This window comes from Helicoverpa armigera, chromosome 30 (assembly GCF_030705265.1).
Source record: "Helicoverpa armigera isolate CAAS_96S chromosome 30, ASM3070526v1, whole genome shotgun sequence".
In the NCBI taxonomy this organism is placed as follows: domain Eukaryota; kingdom Metazoa; phylum Arthropoda; class Insecta; order Lepidoptera; family Noctuidae; genus Helicoverpa; species Helicoverpa armigera.
Genome location: NC_087149.1, coordinates 1773760 through 1800640, shown reverse-complemented (window position 1 = coordinate 1800640; position 26881 = coordinate 1773760). Strand labels below are relative to the sequence as shown.

The following is a 26881-nucleotide window of genomic DNA, read 5'->3' as shown; positions in this document are numbered from 1 at the left end:
TCACTATAAAACCGAAACGTCAATCGCGCTCGCGTATTGATGCTTTCAATTCGCGAACGCCGATGAAAATATAAATCGAATTTAAAGATAAATTATAAAAGAAAAAGTGTCAATTCCGCATACATATTGTAGATTAGTTATTAATTAATAGTTAAAATGGTTCGACATAGAAAAGTAGTGTCGCTTAAAACAGATAAGAACGATACAAGTAGCAGTGCGGGCAGTAGCGAATCCTCGTTTGGTAGTAAGACGTTTAAGTTCCTTTCTGTATGGAAAACCGGTGTCGGCTTCGTTTGTTTTTTAATCGCCGTGTATATAAGCACTCTAGGCTACCTGGAAACTCGGGTTAACACGCCATTTGACGATGATAAGGTACGTAAAACTTCAAATGTATATTTGCTATCGGATTTCCTTGTTTTATAGTTTTTAAGCCCTTTTCCACGAACTAAGTGATATTCATCGTTTAATTAAGCGATAATAAGAGATAAATAGAGTTTTAAGTAATCATAATGTGTTAATTTTCATGTAGATATTACAATAGTCTTATTTACTCAAGTCTAAAACCAAATCCAGTTTTATGAATGATTATCTTATAATCTTTAAAGCCGGTACTTCTACATATAGTGCGATAATGCTGTTGAGTTGTTCAAAGGAATGTATGTCACATAACATTGTTACAATAATTTACATGACAGTAAAATTATAATGTTCATGAATGTGGAACACAGATTTTCATTTTTTTTTTTTGCATATTTGTTATGCTATTTATTTCTAGCACCTGGTTCTTTATAGAGTGCTAAATTGTACCCCTGAACCCTACTTCACTCATCACTCAATATGTTCCTACTATGAAAAATTAATAGTTTTTTAATTTATTGCAAACTAGCTGTTTCCATATCATCTGTGTGTGAGTGGGAACTATTTTTCATACCAGTATAAAATATATCAAAACATCGATAAAATGTAGGTTTCTATTTTCAATTGTCAAAAGAATTTTCAAAATCAGTTTAGTACATATATCCAAACATAACATTATTGAGTGTTTTGTGCTGTTCCGACTCCGACCATACAAAGAGAATTGTGTTGCTGGGGAGTTAGTTCCACCATTTCTTCTTCCCAGCAAAAACAGATAGGAAGTGGTGAAGGGCTAGCATTTGGGGGCTGTCTTTTGTAAATTTGACCTTCAAAAAGTGCTGATTTTCAGCCTACTTTGAATAAATGACTTTTGATTTTGACACAATGTATAATATTAGTATACATAGAGGGTTTTTAGGGTTCCATACCCAAAGGGTAAAACGGGACCCTATTGTTTTTGCTCCTCTGTCCGTCCCTCTGTCACCAGGCTGTATCTCATGAACCGTGATAGTTAGAGAGTTGAAATTTTCACAGAAGATGTATTTCTGTTGCTGCTATAACAACAAATACTGAAAACTAGAATAAAATAAATATTTTGGGGGGCTCCCATACAACAAACGTGATTTTTTTGCTCATTTTTGCTCGATATCGATAACGACAACAGGTAGATGCGGTTTTATAAATAATGGTACGGAACCCTTCGTGCGCGAGACTTACCCGCACTTGGCCGGTTTTTTATAATATGAAGTACTAATCAAACCATTACCTACCTTTCTAGGTAGTAAAAGAAACCGGTCTACAAATACCGGAGCGCTACTGGGGCACATACAGGCCAGGTGTGTACATGGGGATGAAGAGTCGGGAGCCGCGGTCACCCGTGTTCGGTATGATGTGGTACGAGCTAGCTGCCTCCTCACATAAGGGTATAAGGTTAGTAAGATTATGGGTCTTTGCAATTTTGATAGTGTTATTAATTTTAAAAGTGTTTTCTACAAAAAAAGGGTTAAAAGTGTGTTTTTTTTTTCATAGTGATACCTTTTTTACGAATTATCTGGCTCACATACTAAATAGTGTTGATGGTTTTTGTTATATATTAGATGATCCCTTCTGAATTCAATGAATTTTTTTTGAGAGCATCAATTCCAGTATTCAAACTTCACCTAGGTATATACTGTACTGGTATTTTTTGAAATGCAACATAGGTAATATAGAATGCAAACATAGATTTTCAATACCAATTCCACATTAATCAAAATTCACCTCTCTCTTCCTCTCTTACCCATTTTGACATCCACAGACACTGGTGTGACCAGAATGACAACCTAGCGACATACGGCTGGCTCCGACACGACGGGGTCACGTTTGGGGAGCAACTGATCACGGATAACCCTCATAACATCACTACTTCGTTTATTAAGACCCCCGGCGGTGAACACGGGGGTCATTGGACTGTTAGGATCAATGTAACAACTAAGGTATGTTTATTTAAATAATATTTTGATTCTTGAATATATTTTAAATGGCGCCTGATCTCTCTCCGGTGGTGTCGGATTACCGTCCCATCGGGTTATGAGAGTGAAGGAATAGGGAGTGCACATGTGTCCAAGCAAATGCTTGTGCAGTATAATATGTCCTGCGCGGTTGGCTAATCTCCTTATATGAGACCAGCCGCCGTAGCCTATAAATCGGCTAGGAGGACATCGTCATCATCAAATGGTTGGAACTTTGTCAATAACTATTGCTCAAATATTTTTTTCTAGTTAGGCTTTAGGCACGGGAAGTTATGAAATTCCAGTTTGACTATTACATGCATTCCATTTTGACTAACTGTACACATAGTAGAGTGTTTGTGGTGGATGTTAATAAACTGTCTGTTTATTGATTTGCTTAGAGATTGCTTGTGTAGGTAACTTGTACAGGACTTATGACAATACATATTCTATTACTAGTAGCCAAATCAACAGATTATAGAAATAGAAAAAGGAATATATAGAAAGATTTTATAAATAGAAAGATGTATAGAAATCCAAAGGTCCATCCGGTTGGTATCAATTCCTGGAGTATATTTAGGTCTACGTTATTGTATCAGTTATCAACAATTTATTTGTAAGCATAAAAGAATCTACCCTAAAATTGACCTTCCAACAAATGACTATTTTCAAACTAACTTAAATATAAATATTTTAAACTAACCTCGACGAGGTTTGACGACCTCGATGGCGCATGAGTTTGCATGCCGGACTGCCGAACCTGAGGTCCCGGGTTCGATTCCCGGTTCGGTCGACATTTGTGTGATGAGCATGCTTGTTGGCCGTGGTCTGGGTGTTATAATATGTATGTATGTAGCTATATGTAGTTTATCAGTTGTGTTAGCACCCATAACACAAGTTAATTAATAACTTACCATGGGGCTCACCGACCGTGTGTGAAAAGTGTCCCGGCATTATTTATTTATTTATTAACCTAACCTATACTTACACCTTTTTCCAACATTTCCAGGGTAACGCCAAAGTACCCTTCGTGCTAATCTGGTACGGGGCGCTGGATGAGTCTCTCGGGGCCGCCGCTCCTCACTCCCGCATCTGGTATGAAGACGGCTCTATACTGGGTCATACGCCACAGCTGCATAACTTTAGAGTCAATCTGGTGCCTAATCAGGGTAAGGGATGAATTATTTTGTTTGAACCTATTTAATATATTTCTAAGGTACAGCAGTCAGTAGCAAGAAAGTCTGACCATCATGCTTAGGCCTTATGTTCACATGTTTTCCTGCCGTAAAAATCTACGGTTAATTCACCATAAGTAGGTATGGCGGTCAATTTTCAATGAGCCACTATAAAAATTGCCGTAACCAATTCTAATTAGTAAGTGGTAAGGTGTATTGAGTCGCTCGGGTTAACTGGGTTGAGGAGGTCAGATAGGCAGTCGTTCCATTTGGCACACTGGCACTCAACTACATCTGGTTACAGTTTTAAGGCAACGCCAACATACCTATGAAAAGGCTAGGCAGATGATGGTAATTTTTTTTTAAATATTTTTTTCCAGTAGGTAAATTATTTTCCCCTAATATTTTCAGGTAAACTCCTCCACACGTCATATTCGGAAGCCCACGCACCAGGGCTGCATCTCCTCAAAGAGAAGTTCTATGCGCTACTCAAGGTGGAAAGACATTCCATTTTTGGTAAACTAGCAGTTTTGGGCGCTGATGATGAACTGAGCAAGGTATGTAGGCCAAGAATTATGGAATATGTATAGAATTTTTTCCTTCTCCGTGTGACAGGAGGCCTGTGCCCGCCAGTGGGACGATAAAAAGGCTGTAACAGCAACAGTAGAATTTTTGAACATAAAAAAATATAACGGTACAGATCTTTGTTAATTTATTATAGGTTTAGAACAGTTGGGTGATATTGGGTAGAACATTACCCAAGTAGCAAAATGTAGCCCTGTAATTATCCTAGGAGCACGTATTTTTTAATCCTATAGAAATCCTGTAAACGATAATATAGCCGCATTTGGGCGCAGTTTATTGGACTATTTCGCCATATAGTCGCTTTGTTATAATCCGGTAAAGTGCTATTTGATTTTATAATTACCTTATCAAGTGCTTTAACAAAACATATTTGACCTATAAAAATCCGGTAAATGCATCCAAAAAGAGCGATTGGTCCTTTTATGATCTGGCGCGTGCCGCTACTAGAGTAATTGGTCCTACAGTGATCAGCGTAATATCATTAGTAGATTCATTCAGTCGATCATTCGTTCTTTTTTCGTTAATTCATTGTACTGTGCTTGTGCATGACATTGAATCCTCTTTTATTTTCAAAATATAAGTAAAGTCACATTATAATAAGGTTTGTCATTATGTAACATTTGTCGTGTGCCTGTTTCGTAAAGAGTGCCTACACAACTTGCGAAAATAATTTTATTGATTAAATGTTAGACGATAATAAACATATCTTCATACGCCTTCAAAATTTAACATTTTCATTATTTGTTAATTCAGTAATAAAGTAATAAATACCTGTCCTACATAGGGCGCCATTACATTGCATTTATCAGAACCTTTATATGACTTTTTAATCTAAGTTAAGACGCTTACATGACATACCTACGCCACCATATTTAAGTTTCAAGGTTCCTTACTTATAAAAATCAGAGGCTATGCTAGCTTGCTGCTAAGAATCCGTTAAGGGTCACGACTAAGATAAAATTGTTCTATAATATCTTTACCTCTAGCAGCTTTATCTGTGGCATTTATAGGAAGTGCATATCTTATAGAAGAATGAAACAAGACGTTAACAAGATAAAACAATCTTACTAAATGCGATTATCGGATCAAAAGTCACACTTTGCTAATAACTTTTATAACTTGCATTTATAAGACTGATCCTGACTGACTGCTCTAGTAAGAGTCGTGTAAAATAATCCTATTGACATTTATAAAACTAAACTATACGGTCGAAAGTACTTGTAGTGCAAATCATCTTAAAAGATGCTTTAGCAGGATCAGTGGCCTAAGTTAATGCGTCTACTAGATTTCTATAAGGCGTGTAATCTTATTAGTCAATTGCTATAGGAGAATTTTGCTAGTTGGGTTGTTTGGGGTCAGAATGGGTAGAACTTATTTTGCAGTTACATTGGGTAGAAGCAACATTTATGTTAATACAAGCTATTCCGTTTCCCCTGCTACCCCATAACTACTTCCCGCATCCGGATAGAAAGCTCTAAATTATCTGATGTAACTTCCGCATTTATGATATTATTTATAATATTTTTTGTTTTCAGGATAAAGACATAAATTTCGTGCCGATACAGATGTTAGTAGAAACTCCATTTTCCATAGACATAGTCTATACCACGGAGGATCTCCCCACTCCTCCACTAAAGGGGGAAAAGTATACAAAAGCTTTGGAGGCCAAGAAGACCTCGTTTGATATTGAATTCGAAGAGAAATTCAAATTGGATGAGAAAGGGTGAGTTTTTTAATCTCATTTTTAGGGTTCCGTACCCAAAGGGTAAAATGGGACCCTATTGTTTTCGCTCCTCTGTCCGTCTTTCCGTCCGTCCGTCTGTCACCAGCCTGAATCTCATGAGACCGTGATAGTCAGAGAGCTGAAAGTTTCACAGATGATGTATTTCTGTTGCCGCTGAAACATACTGAAAACTAAAATGAAATAAATATTTTGATGGGCGCGGAACTTTTTGTGCGCGATTCCGACTCGCACTTTTCCGATTTTAGCTTAATGTACGCGTGGCATCATCATGTATTACGCGTTCGTATTTCTTTCTCTTTAATGAGCTTTCCGCCGCGATTACACCCGTATTCCAATGGAACTATTTAAAGCACATGGATATAGAGTAGCACATGTCTTTTTTCAGTCTGTAGACTATCTGTGCACCGAATATAATTTAAGTCGGTACCGAAATTTTGGCGTTACAGACATTATAGAGTTACTTCTGCATTAATTTACATGCACATAGTACCTGCTTCAACAGTGAAATAAATTTTCAAATCGGTTCTGTAGTTTTTGGGCCTTTCCCCCCTTACAAACAAACAATAAAAAAATAGTATTTTTTATAATACATAGGTATATATAATTTTGTTTAACGGACTTCCCAGAAAGAAGAGGTTCTCAATTCGAATGTTTGTTTTTCAGCTACCCACCACACGACGTGGCAATAGCCAGGGCAGCTCTATCAAACACTCTGGGCGGAGTGGGGTATTTCTTCGGCGCGGGTCGAGTGCAGTCTCAATATACCAGGGAACCAGTGCCTTATTGGAGAGCACCTTTATATACTGGTGTACCTAGCAGGTAATCATTTATTACTGTAAAATATAATGTGGTCTTTGAGTAGTCAAGTTTTGATGAAGATTTGTGAAAATCGGGATAAAGAGTAAAGAGGGGAAAGACATAACGCCAGAAAGAAAAGAAGGTAGAAGATCTGACAACCAATCTAACCAAAAAATATAGCGTTATCCGGATAGCTATGTAGTTTCAAAGAGTCATGCTTCTAATGAAACTTTAAGCAGACCTCAGTGTCCATAGTTGGGAAATGGCTAAGCAGATGATCAGTTGGCCAAGACTGTCTACCCAAAGGTCGTGAATCATTTTGACTTCTCGAAGAAAAAGGTGGATATCTGACGCTCTGGTAGAAAATTGATGTCATAATGGCTTACCTAGACCACTTTTTTGGTAGACAGTAGTTTATATTCTCCTTTCATGTTTCTAGATCATTCTTCCCCCGCGGTTTCCTCTGGGACGAGGGTTTCCACGGTCTACTCATCGGAAGATGGTCTAACGACATACAGATGGACATCGCGGCACATTGGTTAGACCTTATCAATGTCGAGGGCTGGATTCCTAGAGAACAGATTTTAGGTATGTGTACGGTTAAATAAACAAAGCAAGGTCACTCATTCATACACTCAGGCACACACTCATTTACCCACTCAACCACACGCTCACTCAACCCACTCGTTCATACACTCAGGCACACACTCATTTACACACACACTCACTTCCGCACTCATTCAGACACTCACTTATTCACACATTCACTTCCGCACTCATTCACTAATCCACTTTTTTTCTTTACATCAGCATTTTGAATACACGCAATATACACATACCTTTGGACATAAAGTAACAACAGTCATTGCTGCACTCATTTACACACTCAATAGAGCTATTGAGTGTCACTCACTTTCCAGCTTCACATATACTTACATTAAAACATGTCGGCGTCAGGATCCGACATCGTTAAATAAAACAAAGGGGTTCTCACACAATCACTTGGTTTATTCCAATTAACACAATATTAGTCACTACAATTAATATTAACGAAATAAATTATCACGAATTTGTGGGAGGTGTGCACTCGGCAACGGTCGGCGAACGAATGACCCGAGTCCAGGGGCTGGTCACTGCCGTACTTGACTAGATTTCGGTAAAAAATTTAGAAAAGCGCCATCTGCAATCCTCTTCCTAAAGTATTTAATATCTTCAAGTGATAATAGATGGCTCTTTAATCAAAAATTAACTTCCATAAAATATCACTAAAATTATTGAAATCTAAAAATTATTTTATATATTAGTATTACGTAGGAAATCTATCAATTATTTTTATTAAATCTGTACACTATTTTATATACATAAATTATTTTTCTATAATTATTTTTTTGGTTGGCAATAAACCGTGCCAACTGCCAATGCTGAAGTTAGAATTTGAATTTTAATGGCGAGTACAGTACATACAATTTGTGTGTTAAGTTTTCGTCCATTTAAGTGTTTTCTGCTGTTGACTTGCGTTGATTTGAGTTTTACTCATCCGCTGTGTTTTCGGTGAATTAGTGAGTGAGTTGAGCTGTGCTCCTCTGTTTCATTGTTTCACATAACTTGCGAAAAGACGCCATTAGTGTTTAGTATTATTTGCGATAAAGACGCCTTTTGTGATATTTGTGAAATAGACACTGTTATTGTGTTATTAGCGATTAGAGACGCTTGTTTGAGTGCATATAATCATGCCGAGGCGGTGCGAATTGGGATGTTCACACAACCCGGGTAAGTGCTTTCTTTATCAAGTTCATAGTACCTAGGGCCCGATTCTGTTAATAGTATCATTAAGTTATTAATATCAAAATTGAATAGAAATTAAATCGCAATATCAGTTTTAACCATTTCGGGCATTCTGCTACTAATATTTATAAGACCAATCGTATTCCAACGACATTCGATTGGTTGCTATTGGTCTGCCGTTTTGGTTTATAGGTACATATTACCATATTATTCTTAGTCTATATTGCCATATTGCCTCAAAGTCGTGGTGGCCTAGTGGGTAAAGAGCCAACCTCACAAGTATGAGGGCGTGGGTTCGATTCCAGGTCAGGCAAGTACCCATGCAACTTTTCTAAGTTTGTATGTACTTTCTAAGTATATCTTAGAAACCAATGACTGTGTTTCGGATGGCACGTTAAACTGTAGGTCCCGGCTATCATTTAACATCCTTGGCAGTCGTTACGGGTAGTCAGAAGCCAGTAAGTCTGACACCAGTCTAACCAAGGGGTATCGGGTTGCCGGGTAGCTGGGTTGAGGAGGTCAGATAGGCAGTCGCTCCTTGTACAGCACTGGTACTCAGCTGAATCCGGGAATTATTCCCAATAGTCCCTCTAGCTGTCCTCGGGGTGACAGCGGGAATTGTCTTCCAGTTATCACGGGGTGACAATTTGTGCCGACTGTTCCCTTTGAAAACTGACTAGAGGGGACAAATGGGAAGTCTATTTCTCAGTTGTCACCGGGGGGGTGACATTTGCTACGGTTCCTTCTTCCTTCCTAAGAAAAAAAAATGTAATTACCATAGATTTCAGGTTTTTTATTTATTATGTTACATAGAATCACATAAAAAAATATATATATTATTATTTTAACTAACACAATGTCAACAGGCTTACAAAAATCGATTTTTTTATAGTAGTTAATACTACTATAAAAACCAAAAACAACATTATGTTTCCTATAATAGGCACAATCACAGATAACTTTAATTAATACTAATCACAGATAATCACTAATGGTTAAGTTAAAAGTGCTTATTAGTCGCATGCTTATTTGTAACACAGTTTGTAATCTTGTTAAATTAAATAAAATTAAGAAAACGATTGGTGTTAATAGAAATTAATAATATGTGATGTACCTATTAAAGGAAACACAATGTTGTTTGTTATAAGAAATAAAACCTGAAATCTATGATAATTACATTTTTTTTTCTTTGGAAGATTCTATGTAGCATAATAAATAAAAAACCTGAAATCTATGGTAATTACATTTTTTTTTCTTTGGAAGGAAGAAGGAACCGTAGCAAATGTCACCCCCCCGGTGACAACTGAGAAATAGACTTCCCATTTGTCCCTCTAGTCAGTTTTCAAAGGAACAGTCGGCACAATTGTCACCCGGTGATAACTGGGAAGACAATTCGGCTATCAGGAGGACAGCTAGAGGGACTATTACTATAGTATAAAACAAAGTCGCTTTTTCTGTCATGTGTCATGTTGTATGTCCCTATGAACGCTCAAATCTTTAAAACTACGCAACGGATTTTGATGCGGTTTTTAATAGATAGAGTAACTCATGAGAAGGTTTTATGTATAATAACATCTATTAAATAATGGAGAAATACTGTTACCCGTGCGAAGCCGGGGCGGGTCATAGTTGGGAATAATTCGAATCGGTTAGACTGGAAGCCGACCCCAACATAGTTGGGAAAAGGCTCGGAGGATGATGATATTGCCATATTGCAATCGTAAATCGTTTGCAGACAATATGATTCATTATTGAATCACAGAAAAGGATAAACACGTTTATTTAAAAGAAAAATAGTGGAATGCCACATACGCTTCAATCGTAATTGAGTCGTGATTGGATCTCAGTCGGATGTGAATCGCATGTCGCTAAAGTAAAATTAGCAGGGCAGGATTCTGCGCAATTTTTCTTTGAAATAAACGTTTTATCCTTTCTGTCATTCAATAATGAATCATTTTGTCTGCAAATGATTTACGATTGCAATATGGCAATATAGACTAAGAATATTATGGTAATATAGACCAAAATGGCAGACCAATCGCAAACCAATCGAATGTCGTTGGAATACGATTGGTCTTATATTAGTAACAGAATGCCCGATATGGTTAAAAAAGCTGTTGCGATGCAATTTCTATTCAATTTTGACATTATTAACTTAACAGAATCGGGCCCCAGAATCGTGCTCCTGAAAGCTCCTAGTCATCCGGATAAACTTGTCATCACGGAGATACCAACTCAGTCAATTATAAGGTTGGGCGTTTAGAGAAACACAGTTCCTTACGAGTAACCATTTATTACTGAATCCCATATGAAATGATACATGATTTAATAAGATAGACATACATAGATAGACACGCGCACACATACATAGGTAATAGGTATTCATTCATACATACACTATACAATATCAGCATACAAACTTCATATTTTTGTAATTTATTTTTCAGGTGTGACACAACATCAATTTCCACACCCAGAAAAGAATCCTGAGTTATTCAAAGCCTGGGTTAATATAGTTGGTGGAAAACTGGAGACTGCAGATGATATCAAATTTTACAGAAAGCGAGTCATCTGTGACATACATTTTGCAGACAAGTTTAAGAATCGCAACAACCGTTTAAATAACATAGCTGTTCCTACTCTCCATCTTCAGGGTAAGATTTAGATCTTTATTCTTGAACTAGATCGCAATGCCACCTACTGAGTTAAAATTGCCATTAAGAAAACAAAATTCTTAATTATTCACAATTAAACTGAACTGAAATCTTTTAGGCCACCTGTTTGCAGTATATTAATATTTAATTGGATATAAAATGCAGTTCATTCACCCCTTAACCAACTCGGTGAAGGTTGTTGTTTAGTGGGATCTTAGACTTGTTTTACTATTTCCAGGTGCTCCATCACAAGATGCTCATATGCCTCCTGCAACTCCACATATACCAACTGAACTTCCTATGCCTGAACATAATATATGGAATCTGCCTTCTACATCAAAGCAAATAGTCACTGGTACGTAAATGCTTGGCTACCTACATTCTCAAATTATGTTTAACTAGCTGCCATAATTAAATACTGCATTTTTTATAATAATAATCCCCATGGGGCCACCTTGACGTGATGGGGGAAGGCATGAACGCTTAAAGAAGTCAGTAAGAACTAGACGACCCTGTGCCAATTGGTAAACATGAGGTACCATCAGAAAATATAGTCATAACACCTCGGCTAACCCTTTCCAACTAACGGTCCCAACTTCCCAACTAACCTTCCCTTTCCCTTTACCTTCTCTTCAGTGTCTGATAAAATATATATCTTATTACTTTAAAATATGTACTCTGCAGTCACCTTCTCTCTTTCACCTCTTAACTTTTCTTTTTCTTAAGTTTTAAAACATTGCTCCTAATATAATTTAATGCGACTACGAAATAGAGTAATAATACCCCAGGCGGGTACCGGAGCTAATCGCGATGGAGAATCCCGCCCCCTTTGTATTCTGGGTGGGGGCGACGCTTTTTAAATTTCATTTTTTTCATAGATACCTTTAAGGCCACCTGTTTGCAGTATAGTAATATTTAATTGGATATAAAATACTGTTCATTCACCCCTTAACCAACTCGGTGAAGGTTGTTGTTTAGTGGGATCTTAGACTTGTTTTTACTATTTCCAGGTGCTCCATCACAAGATGCTCATATGCCTCCTGCAACTCCACATATACCAACTGAACTTCCTATGCCTGAACATAATATATGGGATCTGCCTTCTACATCAAAGCAAATAATCACTGGTATGTAAACGCTTGGCTACCTACATTCTCAAATTATGTTTAACTAGCTACCATAATTAATTACTGCATTAAGTAATATGTAACTGTTGTGTAGTCATTACAAACACACTTCAACTTGATTTATTGTAATGACAATTTAGGTTAATAATCCTCATGTAACTCACACTAGTAATTTTGATGTTTACAATGACAATGGTGAATTATTATTATTTTATTTTCAGCTGCACCTCCCAATGCGTGTGTTATAGCAGCAGAACATAATTATTGCAGTAAACATGGTATACAACAAAGACGGAAACTTAAAGGAGACAAAAGTAAGTGCCAATGTAGTTTATACCATAAGATATCCAAAAAATGTTTATACATAGGCTACTTTTATCTGGGTGTGGAAAGTAGTAAAGTAAAAGTTTTTTTGCAGAAAAACTGAAATCAACTTCATCGCTGGAGAATGAATTAAAGATTTCAAGATTCCAAATGAAGAATTTAAAAACCGAAATTATTCGGTTACGTAAACGGAGTAGTAGTTTGAAAGAAAGATTAGCCAGCGTTGATAAAATTAGCAATACAAATTGTTTAAAAAAAATAACGAGAAATATGACAACTGCAGCAAAAATATTCACAAACATGCAGTACACCCAAACTCACAAGAGAGCTCGTGGGCGGAGGTTTACTTTAAAGGAAAAAGTTTTGTCTCTCCATGTACAAAAAGAGTCCCAAGAGTTATACTCTTTTATATAAATACTTTACATTGCCCTCTATAAAATCATTAAAAAGGCTTCTTGCGAAAATTGAAATAGAGTCGGGGCTAAATAAGTTTTATTCATAAAATGAGAAAGACTGTGAAGGAATTAAGTCCAGAAGATCGCCTCTGCTGTCTTATTTTTGACGAGATGTCAATATCGCCGCAGATCCATTACGACGGATCTAAGGATAAATTAAAGGGATTCGCTTGGCGTAGTAAAAAAATTGCTGACCATGTTTTAGTTTACATGGTCAAAGGATTAAAGAAAAATTTAAACAGCCTGTTGCATACTTTTACAAATTCTGTTAACAAAGCAGAATTAAAAGCCTTGACTATAAAAGTCATTAAATATGTTCAGGGTACAGGGCTTAATATTTTGTGCACAGTGTGCGACCAAAGCACAGTAAATGTCAGTGTAGTGAATGAAATTATTGAAGATAGTAGAATAAAATTCATAAAAGAAAATAAGGAATGGAGACATGATGTAATGGAAGTAGGAAATCTAAAATTATCCCATTATTTGATGTCCCTCATTTATTGAAAGGGTAAGAAACAATTTACTTACGAAGGACTTAAAATATTTCGACTTCGAAGAAAAGGTTGAAAAGACGATAAAATGGGAATATTACCAGAAAATTTATGAAGCGGACAAATTACATGGTGAATTAAAATATGTCAGAAACTAACTGATGAACATATTTATGTGGAGAAAATAAAAAATGAAGGTCAAACACGCAACCCAAATTTTTAGCCGCAGTGTTGCTACAGCTGCAGAACATTTATCTGCTAGGGGCGATTTATCTAATGAGTGCCGCCAAGTAATTACATTTACCAAAATGATGGACAATTTATTTGATTCCTTAAATTCAAGCTCATTTAATATGATACATGGAAAAATGTATAAATGTGGTGTTAGAAACAATTCTCCTCATCATGAATTATGGGAAAATGCCAAAAAGGTATTAAAATCAATAAAATTTATTAAAGTTAAAAAAGAAAAGGAAAATAAAATAAGATTAATTGAAACGAGTTCGGTACCTTCAATAAAAATTTTATACGTACTATTGAGGGCATGCAACAGTTGTGGAAAATATTATCCCAAAAATATTTATTTGATACAATGATGACCAGAAACTTTAACCAGGACCCACTGGAAAATTTTTGGGAACATTAGAAGTTTTGGGGTGAGGAATACGGCACCCAACACAATTAGCTTTGAAGGTGCCTATAAATCACTTCTTTTAAATAATTATAACTCACCCCATTCACTTAACGCTAACTGTGAAAATGATGACAATGATTGTCTTCAGACATTGAGTTTCTTTTTGGAAGACAAACTTTTAGAAAACACTTCTAATGTTCCCAGTAATGAGGTTCTACCATTTCAGCAAGAAGAAAATGACGAAATTGAGGTGCCTTTTATAAATTTAAATTCTGAGCCTGCTGATGCTGGTCAGGCCAATTATGTATGTGGGTGGGTGCTGGCTAAATGTTTTAAAAAAGTTGCTAAATCATGCAGGCACTGCAAAACTGAACTAACTGGCGACAGTCAATTAAAATCAAATAGTTATATAAGGGCAAAAGAATATACAAAAGGAAAACATTGTCTGTTGTATCCCAATATAGTGGCGGAAAAAGTTTTTAAAGACATACAAAATATTGTAGTAGAAATTTTGAAAAGAATGTGCCAAAAACTAAATTAAAAGAAAAGATAAAAATGTTTTTAGACATATTTGTGGATTATCCTTTCACCTGCGATATCCACAAGATAGAATTAAGAAATGTTTTGAAAACATTACAATAAATATTTTGGTATATAGTTGGTGCCGCTCAATTAATCGAATTTTATCAGGTAAAATCCAATATCGTGATGAGGATGATGAAACTAAACTTTCAGCACAAATTTATTACAATAAACATAAACATAAGTAAATATGATTTTTATTTAATTCCAGGTCGCCTACTAAGTACTTTCTAAATGTTCCTACATAACGTTGTTCTGTTGAGTTGTAGTAATCTGTGTTGTATTTCCATATTTCAATAAATAACTATTTTCTACATTCTGTGGCTATATTTTGTAAGTACGTACGTATGAACAAATTCCCTAGAATATCTATAGACGGTTATTCGTCATCTCGACACACTAAACTCACCACGAATGTGTCGAGTTGGTGAAACTCAAAATTTGTACATTTATCATGTCGTCAACTCGCCACGTCAAGATTTTAATTCGTGTCCAGTTAGTGAAACTTAGATTTTATCACTTTTATGTTTTCGCCAAGTTTGGGAATCAACTTTTCGCGTTTCAAACGTTTGCAAAATGGACGTTCAGTGGCCGATGATGTTTGTGACACAATGTATCCAGTTGGCGAAAACATAAAAGTGATAAAATCTAAGTTTCACTAACTGGACACGAATGAAAATCTTGAGTGGCGAGTTGACGACATGATAAATGTACAAATTTCGAGTTTCACCAACTCGACACTTTAATGGTGAGTTTAGTCTGTCGAGATGACGAATAACCTGTAGACAATACTGATGTATACATGTGTGTGAAATGGGATGTACGCACACATAAACAATTTGTTTCGGCAGACGATACCAGATGGCGCTTCAAAAATCGTTTGAAGGTTGCAGAAAAAAATCGAAGTGGGTTCTCTATTCCCAATCTATTTACTATACTCTATGCCCGAGTCCTGCCGCGCCGCTTTATATAAGGTCCACCGTTGACAGATCGACGGTTGACACATCGACGGTGGCGCCGTCAAACATAACCTTTTCTTTTACCTTTTAAAAATTAATTTCATACCATTTCTTCGTTTCATGTACCAGGATCGGAGGCATTAGCAAGAGTACCCAAAGAGTTCGTGGTACAAAGCAACGCGGCCGCCAACCCGCCGATGTTGCTCATACAACTTGCACACTTCGTGAAGATACGACCAGAACTGTTCGTCAGCGGCTCCAAGCATAGAAGTACTCTGGATAGAATGTTCAGTAGATTACAGGTAAGCTCTTTAGTTGTTATGGGCGCCTAGTACTTTGTGTAGAACATTTTAATGAAAATTAAGAAAAAACAAAACTTTTTATTTAGGGCGTTTCTTACTCAGGTTTCGTAGATTTTTTAAATATTCAATTTTTAAATATACCAAAAAATGTTTGGTGTGAGAATTAAAGCTGCGATATGCCCACTTCAATATAATAGTCGAATTCATTCAATCCGCCACTACGCCAGGCGTGGTGTATGTATAGAAACATCTCTTTTTATTTATGAGAGCCTAGTACAAAGTACAGTGCAGAGCAAATATTAAAAGCAACGCGGCCGCCAACCCGCCGATGTTGCTCATACAACTGGCACACTTTGTGAAGATAAGGCCGGAACTGTTCGTCAGCGGATCCAAGCATAGAAGCACGCTGGATAGGATGTTTAGCAGGCTACAGGTAAGCTCCTTACTGGCTATGAATGCCTAATACTTTGTGTATACAATTTTGATGAGAATTACATGAATGGTTAGCTGTTTTTCTCGGAAAAGGAACCTTCTGTTGTGTGTGGTACGGGTATTGACAATATAAAATTTTCAAATACATATTTATTTAGTAGTAGAGAGTTATCTTGGCACATTTTGTGAAGATACGCCCCGAACTGTTCGTCAGCGGGTCCAAGCATAGAAGCACTCTGGATAGAATGTTCAGCAGGTTGCAGGTAAGCTCTTTAGTTGCTATGGGCGCATAGTACTTTGAGTAGAACGATTTTGATGAAAATTAAGAAAATATGTGTAGAATGTTCAGTAGGTTGCAAGTAAGCTCCTTACTTGTTATGGGCGCCTAGTACTTTGTGTGGAACATTGTGATGAAAATTAAGAAAAGTAGTGTCGACGAAAAACAAAAAATCTTTTTAGGGCTTTCTTTTTCTTAGATTTCGTAGGTTTTTCAGTTTATTTTTTTTTTAAAGCAAAAAGTTATGTTTGGTGTGAGAATTAAAGCCCCGTTATGTCCACTTCAATAGTCGAATTCATTCATGCCGACGTGGTGTATGGAAGCATTTCTTGTTAGTTTGTGAGAGCCTAGTACAAAGTACAGTATTAAAATATTAAGTTCAACGCGGCTGCCAACCCGCCGATGTTGCTCATACAGCTGGCACACTTCGTGAAGATAAGGCCGGAACTGTTCGTCAGCGGCTCCAAGCATAGAAGTACTCTTGACAGGATGTTTAGTAGGTTACAGGTAAGGTTCTAGCTTGTTATGGGCGCCTAATACTTTGTATAGAATGATTAGATGCAAATTACAAAAAAAAAAAATAGCTTGTCCTCGCAAAAGGAACTTTCTAGAGTTTTCTCATGTTTTGTAAGTGTTGAAAATATAAAATTTTAAAAAGGATAAAATAATGTCTCCGCTACGCCAGTTCAAAGTGGTGATCAGATCAGCGGATCCAAGCCCATTGGTAGAATACCTTGGGGAAATAAATCACGAAAAATAAACTTTCTAGGAAGGCGCAGGCTGTTTGGTTAAGATGTATGAAAGTAACTCTTGCTCTGTTCTAAGAGCCTAGTACTTGTGCGTCAAAGTCTGACGAAAACGAAAATGAAAAAAAAGCCGTCGGTAGTTTTCTCGTTTATCCGTATTGTGCAAAATGTTTGTTTGTTCCAGGCGTGGTACCAGTGGTTCCAAACCACCCAGAAAGGGGATGAGCCCACTTCCTATCGCTGGCGAGGGCGTGAAGATGATGGCCTGCAGTTGAACCCTAAGACTCTGACTTCAGGACTTGATGACTATCCTAGGTAAGTCTATGTTTAACGAGCCTTGTCCTCATATACTTATCCGTCGTAGGTTCATATCTTTCTTAGCCTCAATTCGCGGGGGGCGTAGATGGGACAGTCTTATGGAGCACAAAGTTTCACTGACATTTAAAAAATGTTCGCACCAAATAGCTAGTGCTAGGTCGAGTAAACCAGAAGAAACATTGACAGGTGGAATTTCAGTAACAGCCTTTTTATCGTCCCACTGCTGGGCTGCGGCCTCCTCTCACACGGAGAAGGATTGAGCATTAATCACCACGCTTGCTCAATACGGCTGATTTCAGACTATATAGTCCAGGTTTCCTCAAGATGAGAAGAGGTGGAATTTCGCCTTACCAAAATGTACAGTCGGCAACTGTGGCTGACTCTTCGGGGTTACGGAGGCATTTTATGCTTTCATTATCATCATCTCAGGCGGCGGACGTCCACTGCTGAACATAGGCCTCCCCCTTAGATCTCCACAGATACCTGTTGGAGGCGACCTGCATCCAGCGTTGACGGCGACCGACATAAGGTCGTCCTTCCACCTTGTTGGTGGACGTCCTACGCTGCGCTTGCTAGTCCGTGGTCTCCACTCCAGCACTTTTCGGTCCCATTTTATGCTTTAGCTTGTATAAAATGCTGGTTATTTCTTCAATGTGTTTGTTTCCAGGGCATCCCACCCATCAGACATAGAGCGCCACGTAGACCTGAGGTGCTGGATGTACGCGGCCGCCGACGCCATGATGACCATCGCCGATGTACTGCATCGCGACTCCAGCAAGTAAGTCGACTAAACTGACCTCCTAGCCGATTATCGGTCACGACGGCTGTTCTCATGTAAGGAGATCAGCCAACTGCGCAGGACATATTACAGTGCTGCTTGGACACAGGTGCACTCACTATTTCTTCACTCTCATCCCGTTGGGACGGCAATCCGACACCACCGGAGAGAGATCACAAGCAGGACCGATGTTAACGTGCTCTCCGATGCACGGGTGTATCAATTACCAACTTGCAGGCTCCGGGCTATTTTGTGAAAGTTTCTAAAACCCACAAAGTGATTTCGGCACGTCCCGGGAATCGAACCCGAAACCTCGTGCTCAGCAGCCGCGCTTGTGACAGCTAGACCAACGAGGCAGCTTCAAATATTGATATCATATCATAACACATTAATTGTTTTCTACAGATATGAAGCGACCAAAGAACAGTTAGGTGACGAAGAATTACTAAATGAACTGCATTGGTCGTCACACACACAGACATACGCCGATTATGGTAAGTTCAATACAGTTACAAACAATTGCCCAAAACTAGAAGATCTGGTCCTACTCACGCAAATAATTTAATCATCTGTTTAGCCTTTTCCCAAACTATGTTGGGGTCGGCTTCCAGTCTTAACTAGATGTATCTAACTACAATAAATTAACGTATGATATGGCTCCTCAATCCTATCTGACCTCCTCAACCATGTTAACCGGGCAACCTGATATCCCTTTGTAAGACGTTTTGTCTTTTCTGGCTCCTGACCCGTAACGATTTCCAAAGATGTTAAATGACAGCCAAGACCCACCTTGCGGCTGTCACTTATAAGTTTCACTGCAAAAATACATTATAGACCAATTATAAAGTGTCTTTAACCCAACTACGTTGAGTTTAGTTTTTTAATAAAAATAGTCCATTAAATTACGTTATTTCAGGGCTCCACACGGACGGAGTGAAGTTAGTTCGCCAACAGCCCAAGAATCCGTCAGAGGGCGCTCGAGTAGTGCGCAGTGTCACCGTGCCCCCGCAACCCAGGCTTGTCACCTCTGCTTTTGGTACGTAATAATGATGACTGTTAGCCACAGAGCTGTTCTCATGTAAGGAGATCAGCCAGCTGCGCAGGTTATTTAATATTATAGTGCACGAGCATTTGCTTGGACACAGGTGCACTCACTATTCCTTCACTCTCATAGCGCGATGGGACCACAATCCGACACCACCGGAGAGAGATCACTAGCAGGAACATTAACGTGCTCTCCGATGCATAATTGAATTAATCACCAACATCCAGACTAAATAATACTTCATCATCACTGTAACTTTCAAAAGTATCTTGTTACCTGGGCCTGGCAACATTTTGCCTATCCGTAAAACTGGCTTTCAGACCATATTACTAATGTAAAATTTATATATTTTTAATTTGAATTTTAAAATAAAAAGCCCGTTTCAAATTACCTTTATCAAAAGTCTACTAAAGTGAGAGTACAGAACTTGTAGTTAATTTTTTATTATATTTCAGGTTACGTATCCCTATTCCCGATGTTACTGAAAGTGCTGAAACCCGACAGTGACAAGCTGGGTAAAATACTAGAAGATTTAGATAAACCTGAACTACTCTGGTCTCCATACGGACTCAGGTGAGATATAATTATGAATTTTCATAAAATGTATTAATTTTGTCCACATATATTAAACTAGCTTCTGCCAGCGGTTTCACCTGCATCCCGTGGGAACTACTTCCCGTACCGGGTTAAAAAGTAGCCTATAGCCTTCCTCGATAAATGGGCTATCTAACACTGAAAGAAATTTTCAAATCGGACCAGTAGTAGAATAGTTCCTGAGATTAGCGCATTCAAACAAACTCTTCAGCTTTATAATATTAGTATAGATAATACTGACCCTAGTATATTTTTTGCAAATCCAGCAGTTTTGAGTTCTGATGAATACAAGAATGGTAGTGGTGGAATACAGCTAGACTTTTAATTGGGTGATATTGGGTAGAACATTGTTGGACGTCAAATTGGGTAGAACATACTTTGGTGTTACATTGGGCAGAATTTATTTCTTTTTTTGTGTACATTTATGTTCATACTAGATGTACACCCGCTTATCGGGAGAACCACTTTACCGCAAGCGGATAAAAGTGGCCATGTGCTTTCCCAGGCTCTAAATTGTGGTTTAACTTAAATTGGCTCAGTAGTTGTGGTGTTAAAGCTAGAATTTTACTGAGGATGACTTCTTACTTCACAGGTCCCTCTCAAAATCATCTCCCTTATACATGAAGAGGAACACAGAACACGACCCCCCATACTGGAGGGGTCAAATTTGGATCCCCATAAACTATCTCGCGTTGTCCTCTCTGAAGCACTACGCGAGTATAGAGGGACCTCACGCGGCTAGAGCTGCCGAACTCAACGCCAGGCTACGGGACAATATCGTTCGTGAGTAGCTCTTTCGTTTTATGAGCGCCTAGTACTTTTTTAGAAGGGTTCTCTAGGTTCCAGGCGGGTAGACGGCATTTTACCGTCCATGCTGATGGCATTCATTATGGTACGTAATTAGCTCTTTCGTTTTATGAGCGCCTAGTACTTTTTTCAGAAGAGTTATCCAAGTTTCTAGCGGGAGTGGGGGGGGGGGATACATAACTATGTCGTCAGTGAGTAGCTCTTTCATTTTATGAGAGCCTAGTACTTTTTTAAGTTTGTTCCCAATAGTTATACTGGTCAGTTCCCATCAATTCTACCGTAGAACTGAGCAGTAGAACTATCTCGCGTTGTCCTCTCTGAAGCACTACGCGAGTATAGAGGGACCTCACGCGGCCAGGGCTGCGGAACTCAACGCCAGGCTACGGGACAATATCGTTCGTGAGTAGCTCTTTCGTTTTATGAGAGCCTAGTACTTTTTTAGAAGATTTCTCTAGGTTCCAGACGGGAAGACGGCAAACGTCCACGATGGCATATATTATGGTACGTAATTAGCTCTTTCGTTTTATGAGCGCCTAGTACTTTTTCAGAATAGTTAACCAAGTTTTAAGTGGGAGTGGGGGGCGGCATATACACAACTATGTCGCCAGTGACTAGCTCTTATTTTATGAGAGCCTAGTACTTTTTTAGGTTTGTTCCCACTAGTTCTACTGCTCAGTTCTTATTAGTTCTACCGTAGAACTGAGCAGTAGAACTATCTCGCGTTGTCCTCTCTGAAGCACTACGCGAGTATAGAGGGACCTCACGCGGCCAGGGCTGCAGAACTCAACGCCAGGCTACGAGACAATATCGTTCGTGAGTAGCTCTTTCATTTTATGACAGCCTAGTACTTTTTTAGGTTTGTTCCCAATAGTTATACTGGTCAGTTCCCATTACATAGTTCTAACGTAGAACTGAGCAGTAGAACTATTTATGTATCTCGCAGCTGCAGCTGAGTATCAGTGTGCCACAAGGACCTATCTGACCTACGCAACCCAGTTACCCGGGCAACCCTTTGGTTAGAGTGGCGTCAGACTTACTGGCTTCTGACTACCCGTAACGACTGTCAAGGATGTTCAATGACAGCCGGGACCTACAGTTTAACGTGCCATCCGAAACACAGCCATTGGTGTCTGAAGAAAGTTGCATTGGTACTTGCCTGGCCTGGAATCGAACCCACGTCATACTCGATAGGTTGGCTCTTTACCCACTAAGCCACTGCGTTTTTACTAAAGTATTTACTTACATATAAATGTAATTTTTCGCAGGTAACATACTAAACGAATACAAACGCGCTGGGTACCTATTCGAGCAGTACTCCGGGGAAGACGGCAAGGGTTCAGGCTGTAAGCCCTTCAACGGCTGGACAGCCCTGGTAGTCCTGATCATGGCAGATGAATACTAGGGTAACATAGGACGCTAGGAGACACAATGAACTTTATTTATATTAGACCATTCATATACAAAAACCCAAGATGCACGGTCTCGAATAAAAGTAACGCTCGAAAGTATCCCCGAACACTAATTCTGTCTCTTTCTATAAGGTACAAGCAAACGTTATTGCAAGTTCAACTTTACGCGAATTGCTTAAAGTCGTTATTACAACGCATTGTAGTTAAAGCAATATAATTTCACGACCGAAGTGGTCGCTAGGACAAAGAAAATGAGCACACAATTTTGAATGTTGCGCTCATTTGGTGAGGACGTTTTTGAGACGTTGAGTGTGCATCTTGGGTTTTTTGTATATCAATGTATTAGACGCATAGAGACAACCATATTGGAAACAACAACGATAGTAACGCCATCTACCGGGTTTAATTTCGTTTTTAAACCACGCAGGAATGTTTAAAAAAATATACATACATACAAGATTTTATTTTGTTAACTGACTACTCCTAAACGGAGTCCAGCTTTGACGAGGATGAAAATGACAAAACACACGTACAGAAATTTGTTTATGTTGCAGCCAACTAGTTCAATAGCCTTTCAATCAAACAGCTAGACAGAGCGACGTCGACATAATGTGTTGACTATTTGTGACACCATCATCTCCAAAGCCTTTTCCCAACTATGTTGGGGTCGGCTTCCAGTCTAACCGGATTCAGCTGAGTACCAGTGCTTTACAAGGAGCGACTGCCTATCTGACCTCCTCAACCCAGTTACCCGGGCAACACAACACTCCTTGGTTAGACTGGCTTCTGACTACCTGTAACGACTGCCAAGGATGTTCATTGACTGCCGGGACCTACAGTTTTGTGACAAAAGGTGTCAATTTAAATACTTGTGACTACTCTCTCTTTTTCACCGACAGATTTTTTCAGTAGTCAGGTCAAAGTTGTTTATAGCTATTTATAAATAATTACAAATTCCTATATTTGTTTGTAAATTATCCCATATGGATAGTATAAATAGCAAAAGAACACGCTAAAAAGTGTAAAAATTGAGTACTTATGTACCGACTATGGCGCTAGGATGAGGTCGCCAAAAGGCTTTTGAAACGAGGCGCCGAAATATTTTGTGTTCTGGGGCTCGATTCTGATAATTTTACTTACGACATACGACGATTCACATCCAACTGAGATCCAATCACGACTCAATTACGATTGAAGCGTATGTGGCATTTCGCTATTTTTTCTTTTAAATGAACGTTTTCATCCTTTTCTGTGATTCAATAATGAATCACATTGTCTGCAAATGATTTACGATTGTAATATGATTGTAGAGCAAACTACCGTATAGACCAAATAGCAGAACAATCGCAAACCAATCGAATGTCGTTGGAATACGATTGGTCTTACATTAGTAGCAGAATGCCCGCTAAGGTTAAAACTGCTATTGCGATTCAATTTTGACATTATTATCTTAGCAGAATCGGGCCCCTGGCACCAGACTTGTCAATTGCTTGTAATTGAAAGAATTGAAAACTGTAGAAAATTGTAGTACGCACAAAATTTACAAAACGCATCAAACTATTGGATAAATCGCATTAGGAATTTGCTCAAATTAAAATTATTAATGAATACAATTAGTAAGAAAGTATGGCTTGATAAAATTTAAAAATTCAATCGTAAATCAGCTGTTATATGGGCCGTTCAGACAGACCGTCTCGGAGAGCATCGGCGCGCATTTTTCTTTTCACACAGACTGGAATCGGCTCCGATCGGCTGCGTGAGATGCAATCAGAGCCAAATGTCTGCAAGACTGAGAAAAAGTATGCGATCGGAGCCGGTCGGATCCTCTTATTATTTCACACCAAGCGCCTTCGAGCAATCTTAATGACAAAATCAGTGCACAGACAAAAATAAACCTTACTTCAAATACTAAGTACTAGATTTTCAACGTGTTAAGAATTTGCTCTCCTCTCCGAGCCGGTCTGTCTGGACGGACCCTAAAGATCTTGATTCAAATTCAAATGTTTTTTACGTCGTGTAGCTAAACTAATGAAAGGTACTTATATATAAAAAAAGATAAAATAATAAGTGCTATTAAGTCTTAAAATTTAAAAAGGTACGTGAGGCTGTCGTTAATAAAATAATCCAGGTAGTGTTGCTAGCGTAATAAATTGAAATAATAGACGAATAAGCGATATTTGTTGATTTTAAAGCATTTTTTTTTATGTTAAAATTTTTAGTTTAAAAAGGTTAAACTTTCCATATTATAGGTATCTAAAAGATATTGAAATAATGAATTATAGAAATTTAATTGTGTTAAGCAATTACTACACCCGTAATTTAACAGAAACGTATGTAGATTTGAAAAAAATTGCAAAAACTTTTTTTTTAGCAAAAAATTCTAGTTCTTGGTAAAAATCCGAATAATTATGTATTTGTGAATGCTTCCTCAATGCGATCCTTAATAAATTAATTTTATAAAAGTATGCAATCGAAATTCTAAGATCCGTATTACATACCAATCTCTACTAATATTATAAATGCGAAAGTAACTCTGTCTGTCTGTCTGTTACGCTTTCACGTCTAAACCACTGAACTGATTTTAATACAATTTGGTACAGAGATAGACTTGACCTTGAGAAAGAAAATAGGATAGTTTTTATCCCGGACTTTTGAAGAATTCTCTTGGAAACGCGATATAACCGAACTCTACGCGGGCGAAGCCGCCGGCGCGGCGGAAGCTAGTACTTTAATAAATATAAATCTTGAGATAAACAATTTTGTAGGCAATATTTATTATATGAATTTAATTTTGTGATACGGAATTTAGAAAAAATAAAATGTCTATGTGAATGGATAAGAAAAGACATGATGAATGAAATATTAATTTTATCATTTTTGTATTGTTACGTGCAGTGAAAACCTCGTTTTTGCGATGTTGCGTGAATGAGTCTTGAAAAAGATACAATTTATAAAAGTATAATACGTTTAGTATCAAAAGTTGCTGAAAAAGTTACAATTTTCAAAATTGCATAACGTAAATGGTGTCCATCGTCCCCCGAACATTTTCCCATACTATGTTGGGGTAGGCTTTCAGTCTAATCGGATGCGGCTGGGTACCAGTGTTTTACAAGGAGCGACTGACTTAACGTAAATGGTCATATTTAAATACATACCACCAATGCCATTTAATTAACTTCAATAAATGTAGATGAATACTCTGGTGTTATCGACGACACGATGTTTTCAGTTTTGAAAATTTTCATTTGTTCAGTTACTTTTGAAGCTGACAGTACATACTTCAAAATAAAATTGTTCTAAAAGATACCTTTAGGTACGAGGTTTTCACAACATGTAATAACGATTAAAATTATAATTTCAATGTTGTACATTTTTGTAAATAGATTTTATTGTTAAATAAAATAATTTGGAAAATATGCTCTGGTTTTTTATTCCATATTATGTCCTTAGATTGTGATATTTTTGGGTTTCAGAATGTATGAAATAACATTTATGGTAAAATGGGTAAACCTGTTGAGATGTGATTAAGATTTGGGTTTTATTGTAATGTTTTATATGTCGGATAGGCGAAACATCAGGATGGCACTATCGTCCGACATCAGCTAGGGTAATCGAGCAAAGAGATAACTCAAACAAACTCAAAAGTCAAACAAACTCAAACGTTTATTCAAATTAGTCAGAACAAAAGACAGACCCCCAAAACGCCCGCCCTTCGCCACTTCCTATGTGTTTTGGCTGGGGAGAAGTGGCGGAACAAACTCCCCAGCAACACATGTCTGTCTGTTAGGTTAGAAGAACCATTACAATTCAAAAATCACAAGACTCTTTACAATAACACTAGGTACAAGGGGAAAGTAAAAATACTCTACGCTCTACACTTCGTAATGCTTTAACTGCTAAATCACAACACACACATACCACAGCCATGTACCATCGTCATCATAACTAGAACTGTAGACATACTCCAAGATTACGGAAAACTCCAAGTAAAAAAAACTAATACCACGGCTATCCAGCCGAAAAGCAATCACATTGCTCTCACACAAAACTTAATACGCATGTCCACCCAGTGGACAGCCCGTGTACACCACCCCTGCGGTTACACGCTACGGTCTCCATAGACCACGACCTCCGCCAGAGTTAAACGCACACCGCGCACCCACGGACTACTCGAGTTGCCTCAAGAGATACCGATTTCTACCGGGCTACGACTACGAAATAACTACTGGTACGGTCGAACACGGCAACCGATAAATATTGACAACATATGGGTCAACAACAAACCTTCTCGTTACGTAAGATAGCAAGACCTACACACATGTTACAGATTTAAAGAATAGCAATCACTATTCAAATGAAGAAACTAGTTACATTAAATTCTAAGCACGAAATCAAAGAAAGATCGAATTGCTAGTCAGACTCAACTTGTAAATTACTAAATGGCTAGTTTTCACATGACCGTTGTCCCTTAGCCGAGCTCTCAGCCCATCCTGGCCTCCTAGGGACCACAACCAC

The 26881-nt window shown here is 38.0% G+C and overlaps 2 protein-coding genes across 3 annotated transcripts; both read left to right on the top strand.

Annotated features, from left to right (window-relative positions):
- The first annotated feature begins 3 nt into the window (after positions 1–3).
- Positions 4–24039, top strand: LOC110380113 (mannosyl-oligosaccharide glucosidase). Its single transcript, XM_049848050.2, has 16 exons — positions 4–372; positions 1634–1785; positions 2153–2330; positions 3355–3514; positions 3932–4077; positions 5641–5828; positions 6513–6668; positions 7087–7235; positions 15788–15960; positions 17600–17730; positions 18401–18511; positions 18917–19005; positions 19428–19547; positions 20012–20129; positions 20743–20933; positions 22223–24039. Exons 1-16 carry the CDS (start codon positions 157–159, stop codon positions 22357–22359), a joined length of 2415 nt encoding a protein of 804 aa, XP_049704007.2. The 5' UTR covers positions 4–156; the 3' UTR covers positions 22360–24039.
- Positions 7774–13016, top strand: LOC135119155 (uncharacterized). 2 transcript variants are annotated; one of them, XM_064042959.1, is made up of 6 exons: positions 7774–8417; positions 10880–11086; positions 11325–11441; positions 12097–12213; positions 12435–12527; positions 12632–13016. In XM_064042959.1, exons 1-6 carry the CDS (start codon positions 8378–8380, stop codon positions 12949–12951), a joined length of 894 nt encoding a protein of 297 aa, XP_063899029.1. In that variant the 5' UTR covers positions 7774–8377; the 3' UTR covers positions 12952–13016. The 2 variants fall into 2 exon arrangements, with proteins under 2 accessions (XP_063899029.1, XP_063899030.1); XM_064042960.1 differs by lacking the exon at positions 12632–13016 and having other exon boundaries at positions 7775–8417; positions 12097–12527.
- Positions 24040–26881: the final 2842 nt, after the last annotated feature.